The 23052-nt window shown below is 39.2% G+C and overlaps 1 protein-coding gene across 12 annotated transcripts in view; it reads left to right on the plus strand.

The window, feature by feature from the left end:
• The window catches only part of STK39 (serine/threonine kinase 39), a 420086-nt gene that overhangs the window by 241404 nt on the left and 155630 nt on the right, over positions 1 to 23052 (plus strand). The window contains exons 15-16 of one of the 12 annotated variants that reach the window (XR_010322295.1): positions 4098 to 4177; positions 4610 to 5964. The exons of 10 other annotated variants lie outside the window; for them this stretch is intronic. Coding sequence is in view for 1 of the 2 variants with exons in the window: in XM_064287039.1 (XP_064143109.1) it covers positions 4098 to 4125 (28 nt within the window). In the remaining variant the exon portion in view is untranslated. Of the gene's footprint in view, positions 1 to 4097; positions 5965 to 23052 lie in introns of those variants that run through there. One more of the 12 variants, XM_064287039.1, reaches the window with a different exon arrangement.

Here is a 23052-nt window from a genome sequence, read left to right on the forward strand (position 1 = left end):
TTGTTGTCCTCCTTTTTCCTCTTTGTTGTCCTCTTTCTTCCTCTTCCTTGTCCTCCTTCTCTAAGGCTGACTGGCTGCCCTGCTGATGTGCTCCAAGGCAGGTGTCTAAAGCTGGCTTTTTGTTGGGGACCCTGGTAGGAACTTCTCAGATGTCCTTTGGGCCTTCCTCTCCAAACAGTTCTGCGCCACTCAACTTCTTCCCCTTACCTGGGCAGGTCAGCAGACGGTCCTCAGGAGTAGGGTAACAGTAAGACGACTTGATTTTGGCAACCTCCCAGATGACTTCTCTGCCACATCTAGCCAGGGGTGATCTTTGTGTGCGCACTGTACAACTGTGCCTTCTCTCCATTTGGCCATTGCTCACTAGTTGTCTGTTTACTGCTCAGGTGGAGGTAGGACTGATCAGTAAGTGAGCTCTCTAAGCTAGATGTTCTGTTGGGAAGTGAGGCCACCTTTCCCTCTTGCAGGCACCTCTAATCTGTATGAGTGATTCTCTGGGAGGCCTCTGCATTTTGCTTGGTAGCGGGGACTTCTGGCATACTCCCTGGGTGCATCAGTCATAACTGACAATTCCCTGTCACTCCACAGCCCCCTGCCCCCACCCTATCTTTCGATTATATAGGTAGGGGCTGGGGAAGCCAGAGATCATAGTTAAAAAACCAAAACCAGACCCGTTGCTGTAGAGTTGATTTCGACTGATAGCAACCCTATTGGACAGAGTAGAACTGCCCCATAGAGTTTCCAAGGAGTGCCTGGTGGATTTGAACTGCTGACCCTTGGGTTAACAGCCATAGCTCTTAACCACTATGCCACCAGAGTTTCTAGCATAACCATTGTGGCCAATTCCTAATCAGCCTTGAAGTAATGGCTGGCCTCTAATATTTGCAACACTTTTTAGTATATGGCCAATCTCGTGCCTGTTATCACATTTAGAATATGGAGAAGCACGTGCCTGTTTATACTTAGCTTGGCATTCTAAGAACCAGTTCTGGGGAAACCAAAAAAAGATTCACTATCTTCTGACATAGTCATTCATATATATATATGTATTGAACACCTTCTGGACAGGGTACCATGGGCAATTACACAAAATTATAACACATAACCCTTGGCCCTTAAGGATCTTACATTTTAGTTAAGGAAAATATGAACTTAAGAAATCATTAAATATCTGTAGAAGGCAGCATGTAATGAATTGCTCAGATAGTATAATTGGGAGTAAGTAGTGTAATTTTTCAAATATTCCTCAGGAGTCGGGTAACAGTAAGACGACTTGATTTTGGCAACCTCCCAGATGACTCCTCTGCCACACCCAGCCAGAGGTGTGCCTTGTGTGTACACTGTACAACTGTGCCTTCTCTCCATTTGGCCATCAGTCACTAGTTGTCTGTTCCTGCTCAGGTAGAGGTAGGACTGATCAGTAAGTCAAAATGTGAGATGTAGTAGCCAGGCCAGGCCAGGCCAGGCCAGGCCAGGCCACTCAGTGGTGTTGTGGAGGGGCGAGGGAGTAGGTGACTCAGGAGGTGGCTGAAGTTTCACCTGTCGGTGATGCCTTCCAGCTGTGCCATGCAGCTTCTGGCTGTGCCGTGCAGACTAAAAGGAGAGAAAAAAACTAGGAAGCTGATGGAATGGAAGAGGAAATGTGAGAGAAAAAAAACAACAACAACAAGGCACAGTTTTAGGACTAACTTTTAGTTTTTATACCAGCCTAAATTTTGACATAGCATTATTATATTCTTGTTTATAGCTTACTGGTTTTGTCTCATGGTTTGTAAAAGAAAAGTGCATATTTAAAAATTGTGCTTTTAATTTCCAAGTCTTAAGTAGAAGTTGTAAAGAGCTTACTGTTTACTAAATGCTTTTCTCTCTCTTCTCCATTATCAGGTTGATTCCCTTCCAGTGTTTTTATTCATTTTTCCCTATATTTACTTGAAGGAGAATTTTAAATAACCACCTTCTTTGATAGTAATATGGAGCCCTCGTGGCACAGTGGCTAAGTGTTTGGCTGTTAACCAAAAAGTTGGCAGTTTGAATCCACCAGCCACTTTTTGGGAACCCTAATTTTTAGTTCTGCTCTGTCCTGTAGGATCGCTATCAGCCTGAATCAACTCAACAGCAGTGGATTTGGTTTGGGTAGGTAATGACACAGGGTCACCATGAGTTGGAATCCACTCATGGCAGTGGGTTGGTAATGATCTTGTTAGAGTTGTTACCTGTTTGGGCTTTTAGTTGTAGCTGGCTGGTTTGCTCTGGGTTCCTGGGGAACACTACGATCTCAGCATCCTTCCCTTGTCTTACTTGTCTTCTAGGAGCCACGTCCGGTGTACTTATTGCATCTCCTTCCATCCTAGACAATCTTCACTCACCTTTTCCAAACAATCTTTGTTGATTTCACTGCGGCTGCCTGAACCACAGAGCAACAGACAAAGTGTGTGAATGTGGGTGTGTGTTTGCTGATTTGGTGGAGTGTACCTTTTAATCTTCTGCTTTCTTCTCTTTCTCTAAACTGGTCCTTCCATACTTTCCTTTCTGTTTCTTAGAGACTTATGAGAGGCTGTTCTTTTCAGAGTATGCATCTTTTTGTATAAATAGCCTTTGGGTCATATTCCAGAATTTAATCAAGGATTACTAATGACAAATCAAGCTAATGCTTAGTAACCTCTCACATGTTAGAACCAACTTCATGATGTTCAGTAAATCTCCATGTTTAAGGACCCTAAACTTATCATAGTGGCCTTGGACTTAAAGCTGCGTATTGAGGGATAAAGGAAAGATATATATATATATATGGTTTTTTCCTATCCTATTTTCCACTGTATTGTTGGTTGTTGAAACTTACCCAGTAAGTCTAAGGATACCTTAAAGAGAGGCTACCTCTGCTGTTAAACAGACAGCACCCTGATGTACTCAGCAGTATTGCGGGGACCTCCCCTGTCTCTCAAAAGTCAGCTATTATTATGTGCTTAGGCTCTTGTATAACTCAAAATAAGGAGCCATGTAAGAATGGTACATTTTAACATGTTACAGAGATGAGCAAAGGCTTTAAAACAACCTCCCCAGAAGAGGGAATAATTATTATAGAGTGCTATCTTCGCCTAGATTTGAAAGGTTTTTTTTTTTTTCCCCCCACTAGCTCAACCTTCATTAATAATGCTGCATGTCTGTTATTGTTCTGATATGCAGAATTGTGAGTCTGGTGGAGAATCATTTTATATAAAGGGATCCTCACTCTAGGGGATTTCTATACTGGATAATCTGTAGCCTCCTGATCACAAATAAAAACAGGAAATTCAAACCCTCTAGCTTTAAGGTAAGGAGCCCTGGTGGTGTAGTGGTTGAGTGCTCAGCTGCTAACTGAAAGGTTGATGGTTGGAACTCACCAGCCACTCTGCAGAAGAAAAGACCTGGCAACCTGCTTCTGTAAAGATGACAGCCTAGGAAACCCTACAGGGAGTTCCACTCTGCCCTAGAGGGTTGCTACAAGGTGGAATCACCTTGACAGCAATGGGTTTGGTTTTTTAGCTTTAAGGTGTACATAATAATGCTGCTGAAAGTACAAGCCATCTTCATGTGCTTGTGACAAAGTCACATGTGCTTATGACGAAGTCAGGGAAAGATTTGAAAAAGGACAGTGGTTATGTTAGCAGTGGCCCGGATCTCTGACAGTGGTCAGCAGTTGTGACCCTGATGTGCTTTTGACATAACTGTAAGCAGCTGTATCTTCCCAGGAGTGTCATTCCTGCGAGAATTTGCAGAGGGAATTCCCATTTGTGTTGCCTGTGTGTTTTAAAATTTAGAAGCAGCTGCAACATGATTTAATCAAGCAGGAAAATATTGTTTACCTATATTATGGGGGTTGTTTGTTTGCCTTTATTTTTTTTTCTTGTACCTACACAGTTAATTGCTCCTATTACTGAGGTTTGTATTTTTTTTCCATTAAAAAATTAGGAGTCATCAGTTTACAGGTTAGACGTGCCTCTCTTAGTTATCAGTGAGCATTTTTTTTTGGTTACTGAGTAATAAACACAACTCCTTAAAAAAAAGAAAACTCCTTAGAGTAATTAATTCTATTTATTCAACAAACATTTGTTTTTTAGTGCCCATCTTATGACAAATGCTGAATGAATGAAACAAGTTAAAAGATAAAGAGAGCCGTACTCTGGTTTTTAAGTAAAAGGTGGGTTTTGAACTGTATTTTGTATTTATGGTTAAGTTTCTGGGAGCTGAAGATTGAGTGGAGTGGGGCAGTGGGGATGGATGGGTCTACAAATCACTAGTTCTTAACCATAGAGGTGGATGGTTAATAAACTTTAAGAAATCAGGTTAAGACTAAACCCTCCCACCTCACAGGAAAGTGCATATTTAACATTTCCATAGCAGCTGGCGCACAGTTTCTGTAATTTACTGACCCTCAGAAACCCATCCTTAGAGCCCTCAGATCTCCTAGATTAGAGGGAAAGGAGCTTGGCTAGAATCCTAGTAACCTGTTGTTGGTTTTCCATGAATGCCCAGACTCCATCAGGACCCCTGCCTTTGAACCTGTGCTAGCTTGATCCAAAGCATGGATTGTATCATAATATTTTCATTTGTTGTTTTTAATATACAAAAGGAGGATTGCTCACTTCTAAGGTAAAAGTGGAGCACAACCTGTGCATGAAGATCATTTCCAAAGGGAGGAGTATCCTGGAGATAGATGGAGGTGATGCGAAGCCAGTGGCAGAAGAGAAGAGTGGAAACTACCATAAATGTTCAGAGAATAATTTTTGTATATTTGACCGCTTTGCAGTTTTAATTTCTACGTATTGCTCATTGAAGTAATTAGATGTCTGTGAGAGATGGGGCAGGGGAAGAGGTAATGACCAATTCAGCCAGGAGACACGGAGAGAAAGAAGCTCCAATATAAGCCATGTATTTAAACAGTTTGAATGCACCCACTGGAGCCCCACAACTCAGTCAGCAGTCTCCACTTGAGGCTTTGCCCAGGATCCCCCCCCACTAGTGTTTTGCCTACTGCTTGCTTCTCTCTCTCTGATTCCAAGCCCTGGGTTGTACCCTGTCTTCTGGATCTGTTTTTGGCTGGTCAGGTTTGGTGACCCCTTGGATTTCCTTGCTGAGTTTGTCTTGGCTCCTACACGGTTCTCAGCTTTGCTTTGTCCTTTTGATTCTTTGCCCTCCTTTGTCAGAAGCCAGGAACATCCTACCCGATCCAGCCTCTAGGCTCTCTAAAGGGGTGCTGGTGGACTTAGAGAAGTAATTAGCATAAAATTATGGCAAGTTCCATATGTTCCACATAATATATGTTTTGGGGAAACCCTGGTGTCACAGTGGTTAAGAGCTATGGCTGCTAACCGAAAGGTCGGCAGTTCGAATCCACCAGGTGCTCCTTGGAAACCATATGGGGCAGTTCTACTCTGTCCTATAGGGTCGCTATGAGTCGGAATCAACTCAACGGCAGCCGGTTTGGTTTGGTTCGGGTATGTTTTGGAAGTATGCCACCTGTTGGAAATGAGGGCATAAATATAGTGAGAAAAATGTGTTTTTTAATTGTGTTATTTTAAACCAAGCAAGAATGGCTTAACTGGAAGAACTGGGTGATGGACATGGGAAACCAGAATATTGAACAATGACTTGAAAAAAGAGGATTGATGTGATTTACCCTAGAAATATTTAGAGAAGCCAAAGGCCTATTAAACATTGGTTTAACTAACGTATATGATACAAATGATTGATTATTTTACCTTGTCTTTTTCTAGAGAAGATTTGAAGTAATTTACAGTATGAAACTATAAAGTAAGAGAAACGAAATAAAGCTAAAATGAAATTGTAAAACCATTTTGAGAGTGGTAAGTGAATGGGACCGGGAACCCAAAGTGATATAATTACAGTCATTGAGAAGTAAATTTAGGTTTCAGGTTCTTAGCAGCTAGGCAGAAAGGAAACTGTGGTTGGTTATGTAGGTCTCCTTTCCTGATAAAAGTAAATTTATAAGATTAGATAGAGATGCAAGCCTTTGCCTGAAACTAAATTCAGGAGGAATTTATCTCATGGACACTTATGTAGAGAACTTTGGATAACGTAGTAGGAAATCTGATCTGTCATACTTTTTGCAAAAATGTTCTTGAATTTTTTTTTCATACAATGACCCTTTTTAGACATCACGTGGGAGAAAGACATGGCAGTCTGCTTCCCTAAAGATTACCACCTTGGAAACCCTATGGGGCAGTTCTACTCTGTCCTGTAGGGTCACTGTGATTCGGAATTGACTCGACGACAGTGGGTTTGGTTTTGGGGGTTTAGAATTCAAGAACTTGTGTTCATTGAATTACAACATCAGGTTATTTCTTGAGGTGCTAAACCTGGTTAAGGCCTATTTTATTTTGGTGTTCAACTCTGTGAGAGGGCCCTCAGCTTAGAGAAGTCAAGGAGATGCACTCGGCAGGGAAGGGATAGCAGTTAGTTCACATTAAGAGCCTGGCAACTTACCAGTGTGCCCATTTGCGGTGTGTTGATCAAAGGGAATTCTGTTTAAATATTGGATGAGCAATTAGAAGCATTGCTATTTTCATAGGAAAATTAAAGCTTATTTGTCACACACCCAGAAGAAGGGACCCCAGTTGTAAACATGCTGTAGAGGAGGAACTGTAGCGATTGGGCCCATACCCTCCCTCTGCCATCGAGTCGGTTCCGATAGGGCCCATAGTCCTTTTTAAAAAGAACCTGAAATACTTTTCTCCAAGTATTCAGTTTTTGTTGTTGTTAGTTGCCATTTAGTTGATTCCAGCTCATGGTGAGACATGTGTGCAGGGTAAAACTGTGCTCCATAGGGCTTTCTAGGCTGTGACCTTTCTGAAGCAGATCACCAGGCCTGGCTTCTGAGGTACCTCTGGGTGGTTTCAAACTGCCAACCTTTCAGTTAGTAGTCCAGTGCTTAACTGTTCAACTGAGACCCCGTAAATCTTAACCACATTCTATAGGAGAAGTGATTTTAGCCTGGATAAACCACTATTCAAGTAGGTGTGATCAGTGGCTGCCTCCTCCAAGAGCCTAGGTGTGTACTTCAGAACTGTCATTATTTTATCATACATCTCAAAATGTTTGGCTTTAAGAATTGGAATGATTGCATAATTTTCTAATGTTAGCAAATGTTTATCGTGAACAATAATGTTGCTTTTAGCATATTAATATTAAACTTGTTAAAAAACAAAATCCAAAGGATAACCTCTTCTGAGAGACTCCTAGTGAGGTTAGACCCTGTCATCTTCCCACGAGATGATTGGCTCCAGGTGGGCAAGGTGCAGATCTGCTTTGTTGACCCCTGCATCTTCTGTGCCCAGCATTGCTCCTGGTACAGAGAGCTTATTAAACTCTTGTTGGAAAAAAAAAAAAAAATTGAAAAAATAAATGAAGCAGATTCTTACCTTCCTATATGGTCTGTTAAATAGACATGACACCAAGTAATTTATAGATTTACCAATGAAAGGGGGATTGGAAAGCAGCCCTTTTGAAAGTAGAATTTGATTTATAAGAATATATTAGGAGATATATTATGCCCTTGTTTCCCATGGGGCATAAATGTTGAGGGAAGAGATTGAGCATAGGACTTGTGCAACTTTATTGGTTAGCAGTTTTCATGTACAGTAAACTGCACCTACTTAGTACACAATTTGATGAATTTTGATAGATGTATATAATCATGAAACCATCACCATAATCGAGATACAGAGAACCTTCATTACTCTGAAGGTTTCCTTGTGCCCCTTTTGCAGTCTGTCCTTCTCCCCACTTCTGGCAGAGACAACCACTAATTTGTTTTTTTAAAACTATGGATTAATTTATATTTTCTAGAAATTTGTTTCTATGCTTTTGCATCTGGTTTCTTCCACTTTAGATCCACTCATCTTGTTGCCTGCCGCAGTAGTTCATTCCTTTTTATTGTTGAGTAGCATTCCATTGAATGGATGTACTACATTTTCTTTATTCATTCACCTGTGGATGGATATTTGGGTTGTTTCAGGTATCTGATTATTATTAATAATGCTGCTATGAACATTTGTGTACAAGTCTTCGTGGATTATAGTTTCATTTCTCTTGGGCAGATACCTAGTTGTAGAATAGCTGGGTCAGATGGTAGATGTGTACTTAGCTTTTTAAGAACTGCCAGTTTTTCAAAATGGTTGCTCCATTTTACATTCCCACCAGCAGTGTTGACAGTTCTAGTTCTTCCACATCCCTGCCACCATTTGGCACAGTCTTTTTAATTTTATCATGTAATATGCGTGTTATGGTTTTAATTTTCATTTCTCTAATGATTATGGATACTGAGCATTTTTCATGTTCTTAATAGCTGTTTGTCTATCTAATTTTGTATATCTTCTGTTCAAATCTTTTATCAATATTTTATTGGATTGTTTGTTACCTTATCATTGAGTTATAAGAGTTCTTTATATATTCTGAATACAGGTCCTTTACCAGATAGGGTGTTATGAATATGTTCTCTCATTATGTGGCTTGCTTCCTTTTGTTTATTTGTTTTTGGCAAAAATAGAGATAACACAACTTTTGCCAGTTCAACAGTTTACCTTGTACAATTCAGTGAAACCAATTACACCAGTCGTATTATGCAACTGTCACTAACATACATTGCCACATTTTCCATCCTCATAAGCAGAAACTCATTGCTAGCTAAACAAAGATTTCCCTGTTTCTCCTTCTCTCCTGCCCCGGTAACCACTGTTCAACTCTGGTTTCTACGCATTTGTCTATTCTAAGTGTTTCGTATTAGTGAAATACCTTTTGGTTTCTTAATGGTACCTTTTGTAGAATGAAAGTTTTAAGTCTTGATAAAGTGTAATTTATCAATTTTTTTATAGTTTATACACTTTGTATACTATTTAAATTTTGGCCTATACCAAAGCTGCAAAGATTATCTCCTGTGTTTTCTTCAAGAATCTTACAGTTTTAGCCTTTCTGTTTAGGTCTGTGATGCATTTTAAGTAAACTTTTATCTATAAAACCAAAACCAAACCCATTGCTGTTGAGTCAATTCTGACCCAATTAAAAAAAAAAACATATTCAATTGTGCCCACCCTGTTTGCTAAATGAGCTGAGTATTTGTAATCAGTTTGTTGTAATAGAAGGAATGCACTTGGGAGCCCCCAAAAGTCAAAAGAATAAAGTCAGAGATAGTTTCCCACCATACGCAGGACACCTATTGACATTTTGGTAACTTTTAAGCATTTTCACCATGCTTGAGTGTGTAATTATACTATATACATGGGTTTGTATCCTCGTCCAGCTCAGCAGAGATAACAACCTCTCTCAATGTTTTAGATTCTCATCTAATCCTCACCTGGAGATCCCCTATTTCATTGTTGTTATTGTTTTTCATTACTTACCAAAGTTATATAATTTTTTTTTAAGTTTTAGGTCAATTCTCTGGTTTTTCTTTTAAGTCTCTTTCACCCAAATGATGGTGAATCTTGGTAGCATGTCTTCTCTTTCAAATCTTAGTACATCTTTTTAAAGGAACTTGACCCCACCTCTCCACCCCCCACCTTGTGATAAAAGTAATACATGTTCATGAGGGGAAATTTGAAATATACAGAAAATTATAATGAAGAAAATCATGACCACTCATGGAACCGTCACTGAGGGATAAGCACACTTAACATTTCGGTGGATTTCCTTCTGTTCCTTTTACTCTGCGTCTGTGTTTTTTTATTGTGTAGTTTTATACCCTGATTTTTACACTTAGTATTGTAACCATTTTCTCATGTCATTAAAAATCCTTTATAAGAAACATATTAGTATATTAATAGCCACATAATATTTGATCTTGTAGTTATTTCACTGAAATGTATTTAGCCATCTCCCTATTATTGGTGATTTAATTTGGTTCCAGATTTTTGTTACTATAAACTGTGGTCTAAGGGGCCCTGCTGGTGCAGTGGTAAAGTGCTAGACTGCTAACAGACAGGTTGGCGGTTTGAACTCACCCAGCAGCTCCGGGGGAGAAAGACCTGGCGATCTGCTTCCATAAAGATTACAGCCAAGAAAACCCTATGGAGCCCAGTTCTGCTCTGTCACACAGGGTTACCGTGAGTCCGAATCAACTCGACAGCACCCAGCAACAATAACAAACAGTGATCTAACCACTGGCCCTGTAGAGAGAAGTTTCGAATTTCTAATTTATCTTGTATGACAGATTCATAGTTGTAGAATTAGTAGGTCAAAGGTTATAATGCTTAAAATTCTGGAAACATTACCATAGAACCCGTTCAATCAGTGCTGTCAGTTTACACTCATAGTAAAGTGAAGAAAGGTCTAATGGACTGTATCCTTGCCAGTGGTTCACATTTCTTTACTTTCTTTTTTTTTTTTTGTAATCTTTGCTAACTAATTTGAAACATTAAAAAGTGGTTATTGAATTTTGTAGCTTGCATTTCTGCTGAACACAATCTCAAAACACCTCAGGTGAACAAAGTTGGGGAGGGCATGGGAGACCTTTAGATAGTCACAGGGCTTCCAAATTCAATAAAATAGCTCACTCCTATATTTAAAAAAAAAAAATCAATATTTCTAATATTACTCTGAAAAAATTCACACTGCATCCCAAAATGTGCATTATTCAACAAAATAAGCCTAAGGCTTTCCCTTGAAATTAGAATATTTATCATAATAGCAAGAAAGGAGTTAGGTTACTTTGAATTTATTTGTTCTTCATGAGTACCTGTGGAAGTCCGCTGATCATTATTTCCTCTTCTGAGTGCTTTTAAATTATCTCTTTAATAATGAGAAGCTGAGGAGCAGCCTCTTCATAGCAGTCTGTTTGTCTCATTTCCTTTCCTAACCTGTCCCTAAAAAGATTTTGAGCGTGCTCTTGCCCTTCCCCTGCGCTATCAGTGGGTAATAAGAATCCTGTTGCTTTTCTTGCCAGCTTGTAGAAAGGAGAAGCAAGGCATCTAAATGAAGCCCTTAACTTCAGAATATTCAGTAGGTGCTGCTCCTCTGAGAGTTAAATCAGCCAGAATACACAAATAAGTCTAGATTTATGTCACATTCTCTTTAAAATCTCTACTCCTGAACCTGTAGTCTAATGATGTGGGCACACATTTTTGCTTCTACCCAAAAATACTGTTAGGTTGTTTTGTTAGATGCTGTCATGTCGATTCCAACTCATAGTGATCCTATGTACAACAGAACAGAAGACTGTCTGGTCCTGTGCCATCCTCACAATCATTGTTATATTTGAGCCCATTGTTGTAGCGTCTGTCGGTCCGTGTCGTCAAGGGTCCTCCTCTTTTTCACTGATCCTCTATTTTATCAAATATGATGTCCTTCTCCAGGGACTGATTCTTCCTGATAACATGTCCAAAGTATGTGAGACAAGGTCTTGCCATCTTTGCTTCTAAAGAGCATTCTGGGTGTACTTCTTCCAAGGTGGGTTTGTTTGTTCTTCTGGCAATCCATGGTATATTCAGTGTTCTTCGCCAACACCATAATTCAAATGCATCAGCTCTTCTTCAGTCTTCAATGAATGAGGAGACCACCTGAAAAGAGCAAGTCCATATCTAACAAGAGCTTAGAAGAGCTTTTGTATCAATACTGTTTTCTTATCCATCTCACCGTCCAGAATGATGATGAATGAGGCTGGCCTGATACCAGGAAGAAATCAGTCATATAGTGCCTATTTCCTCTCAAAGGCACGTGGTTACATTTTTCTGACTCTGATAGAGTCCTGGAGCATAACCTCCCAGTGACTAAAAATTACCAGAATGGCCAAGGATAGGCAGTTTATTTTGTGAGCTTTTGCCACCAGCTTTATCATCTTTTGACCAAGGCAGGAGGTCTTTCTCCCGTACGATCTCACAGTACTGCAGCTTTGTTGTTGGCAAAGTAGGCACCTCAGAAAAACATTGAGTTCTGCTTTGTTCCTTGGTAGGCCTGCACTTGTTTGTCTTGATGTTAACAAACATGTAAAGTGACATTGAAATTCCTCAGTAATGATCTTCCAGTTTGATAGACTTTTTAATTCTTTTGTATATGCTGAGCATTTGTTTGCCAATTAATTTAGGAAATGTTAAGGCTGGAAATGACCTTGGCTTTAATACCATTTCCTTCATATTATAAGCCATTCTCTTGGTCTTTAAGTATGTGTGTGTAAGGAGAGAATATGGCCCCTGAGTGATGTAAATGTTTAAGCACTTGTCTACTAGACGAAAGATTGGAGATTCGAACCCATTCAGAGGTGCCTTGGAAGACAGGCCTGGCAATCTGCTTTGAAACGTCACAGCCTTGAAAACCCCCTGGAGCAGTTCTGCTCTGCACACATGGGGCCACCATGAGTTGGAATCAACTTGCCAGCAACTGACAAAGAGAGGGTGGGGGAAGACGGGGCTGTGACGGGGTAGAAATTTCAAAGGTAAAGAAAGAGGCACGCATGTTCCTAATATCTGAGATGAGAACCCTCTTAAGGACAGCGCATCAAACACTTTTGATGCACCTTAGTTTTCTTACCAATGGAGTTTCTTTCCAGCTCTGAATCCTATGACTGGTTGTAAACTCATTGAGCATAGACTGTGTGTTTGTTATTTCATCAGACTGGTTCCCAACTCCCCAGTCTAACATATTACCTTGTTCTAAGTTTGTACCTGATGATTATTTGAGATGAATGAATGAAAGTACCTTTCTGCTTACTTCATTTGAATGACCTGTTACACATTTTGTTCGAAGTTTAAAGATTTGTATTTTATACATGTTTTTACTTATGTTATATTTTCAGGTGAAAGGAAAGGAACAATTAAGAAAAGATCAAACCCTTTTTGCTGATTTGCCTTCCGGAAACTACCCGTCAGGATATTTTTTAACAGACATAGTAGTTCTTTATTATTATTGTTTTAAAATCATGTGAAAATGGGTAAGAAAGCATGTTGGTGATCACTACCAGGTACTGGAGTGAAATTGAAATGAGTCTTCCGTGTCCCAAGCAAAGCCAGACTACTATTTCCTGCTTTTGAAACTCCTCAAGAGCAGAAACCTTTTTTAACTCATAACCAGTCAAAGGAAACCCTGGTGGCGTAGTGATTAAGTGCTACGGCTGCTAACCAAAGGGTTGGCAGTTCGAATCCACCAGGTGCTCCTTGGAAACTCTGTGGCGCAGTTCTACTCCGTCCTATAGGGTCGCTATGAGTCGGAATCAATTCGACGGCACTGGGTTTGGGTTTTTGTTTTTTTTTGGAACCAGTCAAAAGTATGAACAACTGTTCTGGATACAGGAGATTCCCAGGCCAGGCTTGGATCAGCAATGGCCAACTTTGATACCAGCCCCAAGTCTTTCAGGCACGTAGCTGTTTGACAGCCAGATCCAGGCTCTAGGTTGTAAAAAGCCTTCTCAGGTCATTTTAAAATGTTTTATTAATGGCCACATCAATAGACTGAAGGAAGTCAGTATATTGAGGCACAGATAAAATGAATATTGCATTTTTCTCCTTCCTAGTTGGCTCAGTGGGAGATCCTATTAGTCTCTGAAAAGTTATATAATTAGCTTGGCACCCGCTGCTCATTTGGTGATGCAAACTGGTTTTTAATGTTCAGAATACAAAAGATGGAGATGCCATCCTCATAATGTTACATGCTGTCACTGATCGCCAAGAGCATTTCTGAATGACAGATCCAGTAATACCACTGATGAGGACTGTCACAATTAATAGCAGTGTGAGTTTGGAGCACTGTTCCTTCTGGCATTCCTGAATCCAGAGGACTTGGATGGTGATGAGCGTATAATATGAATGACATATGTGCGCTGTCTTGTGGTACAAAGGAAGAAAGTTACTGTTACCTTGGCAGGACTACCTACAAAGTGGGTACTTTCCTGGTGTCTGTCTTTTCTCAGGGATTTCCCCTAATATTCTAGACAATGTTACATACCTCAGACATGTTTCAGTCTTCTACTATACCTTTCTGTCTTTATATACGCCATGATTTTTTTTTTTTTATTTGACCAAGCACAGCCAAGTATTTAAATTATTTATAAGGTAAAGTGGTATGGGATGGATTCTCAGGAGAATTCTCAAATTCTCATGGGTTTACTTTACTTCTTGATGATTATCAAGACTTCTAAATCAGTCTTGGTTTACAGTCTCTTTGTTTCCTTGAAACTCTCAGCTGGATAGTACCATTCTTCACTTCCAAATGATCAGACTTCATTTAGGCAAGCATCGTTAGGATTTTTAAGGAGATGCAGAGACCAGTACTCCCTTGCAATCTACGTTGGGGCTTATGATTAGAGGCTACTGAAGGTCTCAGTAGGAGAGCTGACACCTACTCCTTTGATCAGGATAGGTGAAAAGACGAGAATAAAAGAATCTCAGAGTAGGGACCAGGTTGAGGTTAAGGGCTAAAGATTATGATTTATTATTGTTGCTCTTGTTGCTAACGATGATTTAACTAATGTTGACTGAGTGCTTGTTGTGTGCTAGGAGCTATCTATGCCTTATCTAATCCTCTTCACTGCTCTATAAAGTAGTTAGTGTTACTACTGTGTTTTACAGGTTAAGATACTAAGACTTGGAAAATTAAGTCAGTTGCCTATCACAGCTCATAAATATTACAGTTAGTATTTAAACTCAAGAATGTCTCTTTTTAGAGGCCAAGTGATGGTAGGTTGGATGGACCTAGCAACAGAGTGTTTATTGCTCTCCTTTGACCACCATAGAATCTGCTCAAAGATTTCAGAGAGGAGAGATGAGGAGAGGAGGCAGAGAAGAGGCCTGTTACAAGGAGACATGCTGCATTACCTTCTATACTTTTATAAAAAGAAGTGTATTATAGATGTTAGAATAGACCAAGGCTCAGTGCACAGGTGGCTCGGCAGTAGCATTTTATAACCCTAGATGCAAAGCTTTTTCAGCCACTCACATCCTTGGTGCCAGCCAGCTTAGTCCACAGCTAATATTTAATGTGAATCTTATCTAGGTTGAGCCTGCCATCCTGAATGTAGACTGTTGGCTCACTGCTCATGAAGAATCACCAGGAATCTCTTCAATGTAACAGACCCAGTTTACCTATCCCAGTTTGATTCCTAATGTGAGATCTGTTCTGTTCATCATAGCTCTGGCCCACATAGTAACTTGAGTGCCCCCCATCTGAAAACTCATTTATTGGTTATTTGGGTGTTTATGTAGGGTTGTTTAACTCCATACAGTGAGTTGTTCAAAACTCCACTTCTAGGCGTTTTGTCAAGTGGGCTTAAATTTAATATAATGTCATGCAGCAGGTAAAGAGGAATATTGTACATTTTGATTCAGTTCAATTTCTTATTTATTGAGAACTTACTTGTGTGCCAGACCCTGTACTAGGCACTTTGAAGACAAACACTGTATATCCACATAGCTCCTCTGATCCAGCTTTTGAATTCTCTGTATTCCCATATTCCCTGAGAGGGCTCATAACTGCTCATCTTTACTGTACCTTCACCTTTCTTAGGGATATTCAACAGCTTATTTACTTATTTTTGTTAATCAAGTAATTCCCATAAATCTTTCACAAATAATCAGTGGTTATTTTGTTTTACCTCAGACTGATAGAGGAAGGCTCTACTGCTATATTACCAGGAATTACTTTGGAAAGGGCCCTTTTAGCTTTTCATTCTGAAATCTCCCAGGCATTGTCTTTTGTACCTCCTTCCTGAAAAATACATTTATCAATTTAATATAAACAAGCAAATAGCAAATAGTTTGCAGAATTCTATCTTTCTATGTATTTATCTATTGAGTGAGAACTGTTCTTTATTCAGCCTGACTCCTTAATTAAATTTTTATGTAAGGCAAATCTAGAAGGTTAAGTTAGTCTTAAAAACTCGTCAGAGATCAACAGACTAGGTATAAAGGTCAGTCACTGAAAAACCATCCTAAAGGAAATTGTTGATTAAATCTTTTTTATTCATGATTCTTAGATAAGAAAATATACTGTCCTCATAGTCTTGCTAAATCCTTAACTTTGGGGCACATTTACACATATGGGAGTTGCTTATTAAACATTCTCAAACAAGATTTGCAGAATCAATAAAATCTAAGTTATGGCTCTAAAATATGGATTCCCTAACTCACAGTAAAAATCAGTTTGTTACTTTATAGTCATACCGTGTTTGAGACACAGGCGAACAATTGTTTTGAGTATTTGGAATAAAGATTGTATATTACACTAGTCTGCTTTTAAGTCTTGGCTTCAGATACGCCTTTCCTGGTGGAGGTAGAATTTCACCATTGGAGAGTAAGCTTTGCAGTTAAGCTGAGGGTTTTTTCCCTTTTGGCAAACTGTGGGTACTTGGAAATTTCCAATTAGTTCGCTTGATTTCTATGCCAAGTGATTGAACAACTTTAGTTTTTACTAAAGTGATAGATGTTGACTTTTAAAGGTTTGTCAGGATCAGATGAGAAGGGAAAAGGCATCACGCGGTGGCCTCATTTTAAGGACAACTTTACAGTAATCAGAAGAGTTGTGCAGTCATATCAGCAGCAGGCTTGCAAAAGGCACCCCTGGGAAGCAGATAAAACCAAACCTCAGTCCTCCTCTCAGTTGTAGGAACCTTCAGAATTAAAAAATAAGTCAATAATGTAAAAACTTACTTGGAAACATTTTCAGATATTTGTCCTCATTTTGAATCATGTTATGCAAATAACTCCTTCTCATGCCCTTACCCTTGGATATGTTAACCTAAAGGAAGCTTCCCATACTCCACTGTCAGAAGTTTCTCCTCCTGTCTCCGGAAGAGTCCAGAAGGATTGTACCTTTTCAACTCTGTTAGCGTTGGTAATTGGAGAATCACATAACCCTAAGCCTCAAAAGCAAGTGGATGCATTTATTGGCATTAGGAGAATTTTTGTTTTTTGTCTCAGTTTTTGTTTTTATACCATTCTGAACAAAGCTGTCATATTCCAGCCTCCTGACAAATGTGACCTGAACTATAATGTCTTTCTATTTCCTACTGACATACATCAGTAGCCTTTTAAATGCCTAGTATTTTCTGGGCAACTGTGTATTTTATAAATATATATAAATAGCAATTTGCTGAAATAATTTCAGGGGAGTCCAGCTTGAGAACTGATGGTGGCTTTGCCGAAGGGTCGCCCATACCAGGCGGTAAATATGCTTACTTATGGCCATTTTCTCTGAAATGGATCAAAAGGGGAAATACTTGCTCGATGTCATTCTCATTGAATTTAATGGTATTAAAACAATGCCTGTGGAAAAGCCAGGGGGAATGCTGCTTACACTTCTAACCTAGACCGACATTCCTATTAACATTTTACCGATTAGTCCTTCCTAGTTTTCTCCTTTGTGGGATGAATATTTAAATCTGGTTGAAAGTAATTATCTTCCTCTTTAAGCTTGCTGATCTCTTAAGATTTTTTTTTTTTCTGGACCTGATTATACATGTAAGTTAATAGTAAAATTACAGGAAAAGGAAAGTTAACATAGAGCAGGGTTCTCTCTACTTTTGTGATTGCCTGCCTAAAATTTAAAGAGTTTATTGTTGTCTGCTTATTTATATTATTGCAGCCATACTAAATTTCTCTTATGGTTAACCCACTTACTTGATTAGTAGCACAGATTCTTTAAAACTTTTAAGCAAAAAATTATCCCTTCTCTGTTGTGGAACAACAAAGTTTTGGGCTCAGCTGGGCATGTGTCCTAGTCATTGGACAGACACAGAACTTCCTTTTGAAGTTCAGACACCCTTTAACCCACTGCCCTTAGAAGTTAGATGGCCAGCTCTCTAGGGGAGGCCACCAGTCAGTGTGCTACGTTCTCACAGCGGAACGTTACCTCTGCCTCCCACTTATGAGTTAGCTGAAGTGAAAGATCTATATTTAATCAATACATAGGCCGCCAGACCCTTTCAGAGATGTGTCAGAGAAGTCAGTCATGAAATCTCCCATTGCAGCACTTCACAAGGACACTTTTGGGGCATCAGAAAGCAGTCAGTATAGACCACCCACTTCTTCACATTCTTTGAGCTCCCTCTGTTGAGGTAAATCATCAGGAAACAATGAATTTCAGCTGTATTATTTCAGCTCCCAGCAGAAATGCCATCACTCAGTTATAATTTAATATTGTGCCTTCAGCACATGTGAGAAAAAAAATCTATCTTTTGCTCCATATGGTTGAAGACATTAGTATGAAAAAAAGTTTCTGTTTTTCCAACATAGAGTTGAAGACATTACTCAGTGTCCCTTATAAAGGGAGTTCCATTAAAAAAAAAAAAAAAAAATTCTCCTGGAAATTAATACCAAGGGAAAAAAGTCTGTCTTACGTGTTTCTTTTTTGATAAAGTAAGAACTATATCATGCCATATCTTTTCTTTGCTGCAAGCAAACAAAGCTAAAGTCAGTGTGCAGTTGTAGTAACCAGCATCTCAGGTGTGCAGTAGTATCTCTTTCTCTGTTCCCTTTAATTTTTTCTATTATTTTAAATAGATGCCCAGTTATGTATTTGATTTAAATATGAAACTAACACGTTTTTGCAAGAATTAAGCCAAATAAATAGTTGGCATGAAAGATGATAATTGTCCACAATAATTAGAGTTTTAACAGTTCCTGCCTTACAGAAGTAAATTTGCATTGTCTTGAAAACTCATCCTGGAATGCTGCAAATATATGCAGCACCACCCACCCCCTGTACACTGTATCAATCTGCATGCACACACCTATCAGTGACGCTTAATGTCTAGAGCCCATATGGAGACTTAATTGTATCCATGAGTACCTCAGTCATCTAGTGCTGTTATGACAGAAATACCACAAGTGGATGGTTTTAACAAAGAGAGATTCATTCTCTCACAGTCTGGTAGGCTAGAAGTCTAGCTTCAGGGCGTCAGCTCCAGGGAATGGCTTTCTCTCTCTGTTGGCTCTGGAGGAAAGTCCTTGTCATCAGTCTTCCCTTGGTCTGGGAGCTTCTCCATGCGGGAACCTCGAGTCCAAAGGGCACGCTTTGCTCCTGTTGCTGCTTTCTTGGTGGTATGAGGTGCCCCTGTCTCTCTATACACTTCTCTCTTTTATATATCAAAGGATATTGGCTTAAGACACTATCTAATCTTGTAGATCTCATCAGTATAACTGTCGTTAATCCATTTTATTAACATCGTAGTGATAGGATTTACAACACGTAGGAAAATCTCATCAAATGACAAAACGATAGACAATCACACATTATAGGGAATCATAGTCTGACCAAGTTGACATATATTTTTGGGGGACACAATTTAATCCATGACAATGAATCAGAGGTTTCTTTATGTTTTCATTATAAAGGACTTAATATGTTAGCTTAGCACTGGGTAGGAGTCACTGGGTGGTCCAAATGATTGAGTGCTCAACTGCAAACTGAAAGGTTGGTGGTTCGAACCCACCCAAAGGCACCTTGGAAGAAAGCCCTGGCAATCTGCATCCAAAAAGTCACAGCCTTCAAAACCCTATTGAGCGCAGTTCTACTCTGCAATGCTTGGGGTCACCATGAGTCAGAATCGACTCAACAGCAACTGGTAAAGTCCCTGGGTGGTGCAAACAATTAAGCACTCAGCTGCTAACTGAAAGGTTGGCCATTCAAGTCCACCAGAAGCACCTCCGAAGAAAGGCCTGGCTATCTACTTTGAAAAATTAGCCATTGAAATCCGTTTGAAGCACAATTCTTCTCTCCCACACATGGGATTGCCATGAGTCAGAATGTGACTCAACAGCAACTTTTTTTTTTTTAATAATAATATGCTTTGAAAAGAAGAGTACATCATGGAAACATGATGAATCTGGGTTCTCTGTACTCCCAGCGTCAAGCTTACAGGCACGAATGACATTAATGAAGGCTGGTTATACACTTATTTCATCGGATTTCAATAAAAAGGCATACCCAAAAACTTTTAACTAACACGTGTGCTTAATATTGTTTCCTGATACAGATAAAGGGCGGCCTTTAACCCGGCTATAATGTTTCTGCTCCTGCCAGCCATACACACGAATCTAGATTTTATGTGGTCGCTTCATTTCCCTTTTGCCCTGTAGGTAAAAAATAAGTTCAATGAACATATTCCCTAGACATCCTAAATGATGAAAAGGAATGCTACACATGGAAGTACAGTGCCATAATCTTGCAAGGAAGCAGAGCCCTCACACAATAATCTGTTCACTCACGATTTACCACAACTGGGACATAACCCAATCAGTTTTGTGCTGTGTAGGTAAAACATTATTAAAATTGTGCATATTAAGCTGTGAAGAAAATATTACAGAATGTTACCACTTTTAAAATTCTGGATGATAGATACGTGTGTGTTTATATCACTTTTTGCATTTTCCTAGATGTTGAAATGTTTTGTAATTTTAGAAACTACTATGCACTGGAGGAAAAAAAAAAATCAAACGTGTATTTAGGCCGAAGGGTGAGTAGGGCAGGGGAGAAGAAATGACGGTATCATCTACCAAGCTGAGCTGAGATTTTCAAGAGGTTTCTGTTAAAGAAAAAACTTTCAACTTAGTTTGGATTACTTCCCAATGAAACTACTTTTGTGGAGACAATTATGTATGATGATATTTTTGCATGTGATCCCTTCATAAGCATCAGCATCATACTGAGCATTAGAAATTTCCCCAATGATCCTATATGCAAGGCTCTAACCTAGATGTCAGCCTGTTCCCTGTAGGCTGCCAACCTTCCTGCAGGCTGCCTGAGGTTCTAGCTGCAGAAAGACCCACAGACAACCAGCGTTACAAGGTCAAATTCTTTAAGATATATTAAGATATCTTGTTTGACGAATAAGGAATATTCTTATTTGCCTTATATATATAAAGATACCTTTATGTAAATATAAGGTATATATATACATATATATAATATAGACTGTATATAATATGCAATATGTATTATTTTCCTATTGTAATTATATATATAATTGTATACAGGTAGTCCCCGACTTACGACACAGTTCTTCCATAAGTCAGTTGTGACATGTCAAATACCTCTTTTTTTTTTTTTTTTTTTAGTTTTCATTATTATTGCCTTTTATTATCAGTATCTTTATAAATCCAATCCTTATTTTTCTTTGGGGGTTGGAAACATTACGTATAAACTTACAGGCATATTTTAATACATTGTATGTAGTACATATTACTACCAATACAAGATGTAAAAAAAAAAAAAAAAAAAGGATGATCGTAAGTATAAAAAAAATGTAAGTATAGTTCATTATAATTCAAATACATCATAAGTCGGGGACTACCTTTATTATAATTATATATAATGGAAATGCACAGACACACATACACACATCAGTCAGTTATTTCTTTTTGCTGTTGTTGTTAAAGGGAACAGTGTGACTTTCTGGTCTATGTGACAACATTGATCTTGGGCTGTGAGATGCTGTGTGGCTTGATATAGATTAGGGTTCCTGTTGCTACGTTATATTTTCTAGGCCGTGAACATGTTTCTGGGTGTCTGCAAGTATAATGCTGAAAACAATTTTTACTTTTTAGAAGACTCACTGATTCAAAAGTCTCTGTTGAGGCCAGTCAAATGCAAGGCCAAGGATGGTGGCTGGGCAAGTATGTGATACAGTTTTTATTCTCACAGGCCTGGAGCATATGTTGCATGGTATATGGAGATACATACATTTGGGGCAACCTTTATTTAAGGCAGGGCTTTGGGGCACAGCACTGCTGTGTGCAGCAGTAGCTCTCAACCTTTATTTCTGCCTCCAATTCCATCATATGTGAAATACATTCTCATCTATAACATCTCTCATTGCATGTAGTAATTCATACTGGGGTTAGGGGTGTAACTGGGAGGAAAATCCTTCCTTTAGAGATTGCATTTCTTCCCACCCTGCCTGCAGTTTGAGAACCACTGATCAAAAATAAAGAGCAGTCACCTATAAGTTCACACCCCAGGTTTGGGTATCATTTCTCCCATGAATGCCTCCTGGTGTAGTGCTGACATTTAGTAGGTGGTCAATAAATATTCGTTGAGTGTTAAGTGAATTAGCTAGCTGTGTAATCATGAGCAAGCCTCTTAATCTATCTGGCTTCAGTTTCTTCATCTGAGGAATGAGGAAAATGGATTAGGTGACCTCTAGGGCCCCTTCCGGTTGTAAAATTATATGATTCTGTGATTGGACCTTTACCTCAGAGGAAGATTAATTTGACAAGAGTATGAAGGATGGATCAAAGTACAGTCAAGAGAGGGGAGGTGCTCCTTTCTCTGAATGAGCCTAATAATTCCTTCTCAATAACATTTTTAGCACTTATTTACATTTTTTTCCCCTGTAGTTTTAGATATGTCAGCTATCATTCTCTCATAAGATTGTAAACTCTTTAAGAACTGGAATCATGACTTTATTTTTCTACTTCTGTGCACCTCGAGATATAAGGCATAATAATGTCTTATGGCAGAGCCAGAGAATTCATACAGTGTTGTCACACAGCTCATTTAATTTGTGAGGGAAGCATTATTTCCTCTTCTTACTGCAGAAGAAACTGAAGGTCAAAGAGGTGAAGTAGTTCACTCAATGCCATTGCTCACAAGTGGCTGAACTGCAAATTGAACTCAGATGACCAGTGTCCAGGTGTGAGGCTCCTGTGCTTATGGCAGCCCGGTTAATTGACTTTAAAGACTTTGCTCAGGGAAAGTCCAGAGATGAGCATAATCTCTGCTTCAGAGGAGACACCAACTTAGCTACAGGGAGATGCTTCTTTCTCTTCCAGATCCTTTTGTTTTCTGTCCATGTTGTAGGTGTCCTTCTACTTATCGTTACATTGGCATCATTTTTCACATCTGATGAAGTACAGAAGTTTTCCTCCTGGATTCCATGTCCATCTGCCAAGGATTATTGTTGTTAGCCAGTGGCGTCACTAAGCCTGGTGTCATCCAGTGCGGTAACTCATGTTGTCAGCTACCCATGGACCTCCTCCTGTACCAGACCGTATAGAATCCTCAGTAATGTTTTTTTGTACTAATGTTACTCATAAATTGTGATGCCCGTGTATCACTGATGATCAGTGGAATGGC

This window comes from Loxodonta africana, chromosome 6 (genome assembly GCF_030014295.1).
Source record: "Loxodonta africana isolate mLoxAfr1 chromosome 6, mLoxAfr1.hap2, whole genome shotgun sequence".
NCBI classification, from domain to species: Eukaryota; Metazoa; Chordata; class Mammalia; order Proboscidea; family Elephantidae; genus Loxodonta; species Loxodonta africana.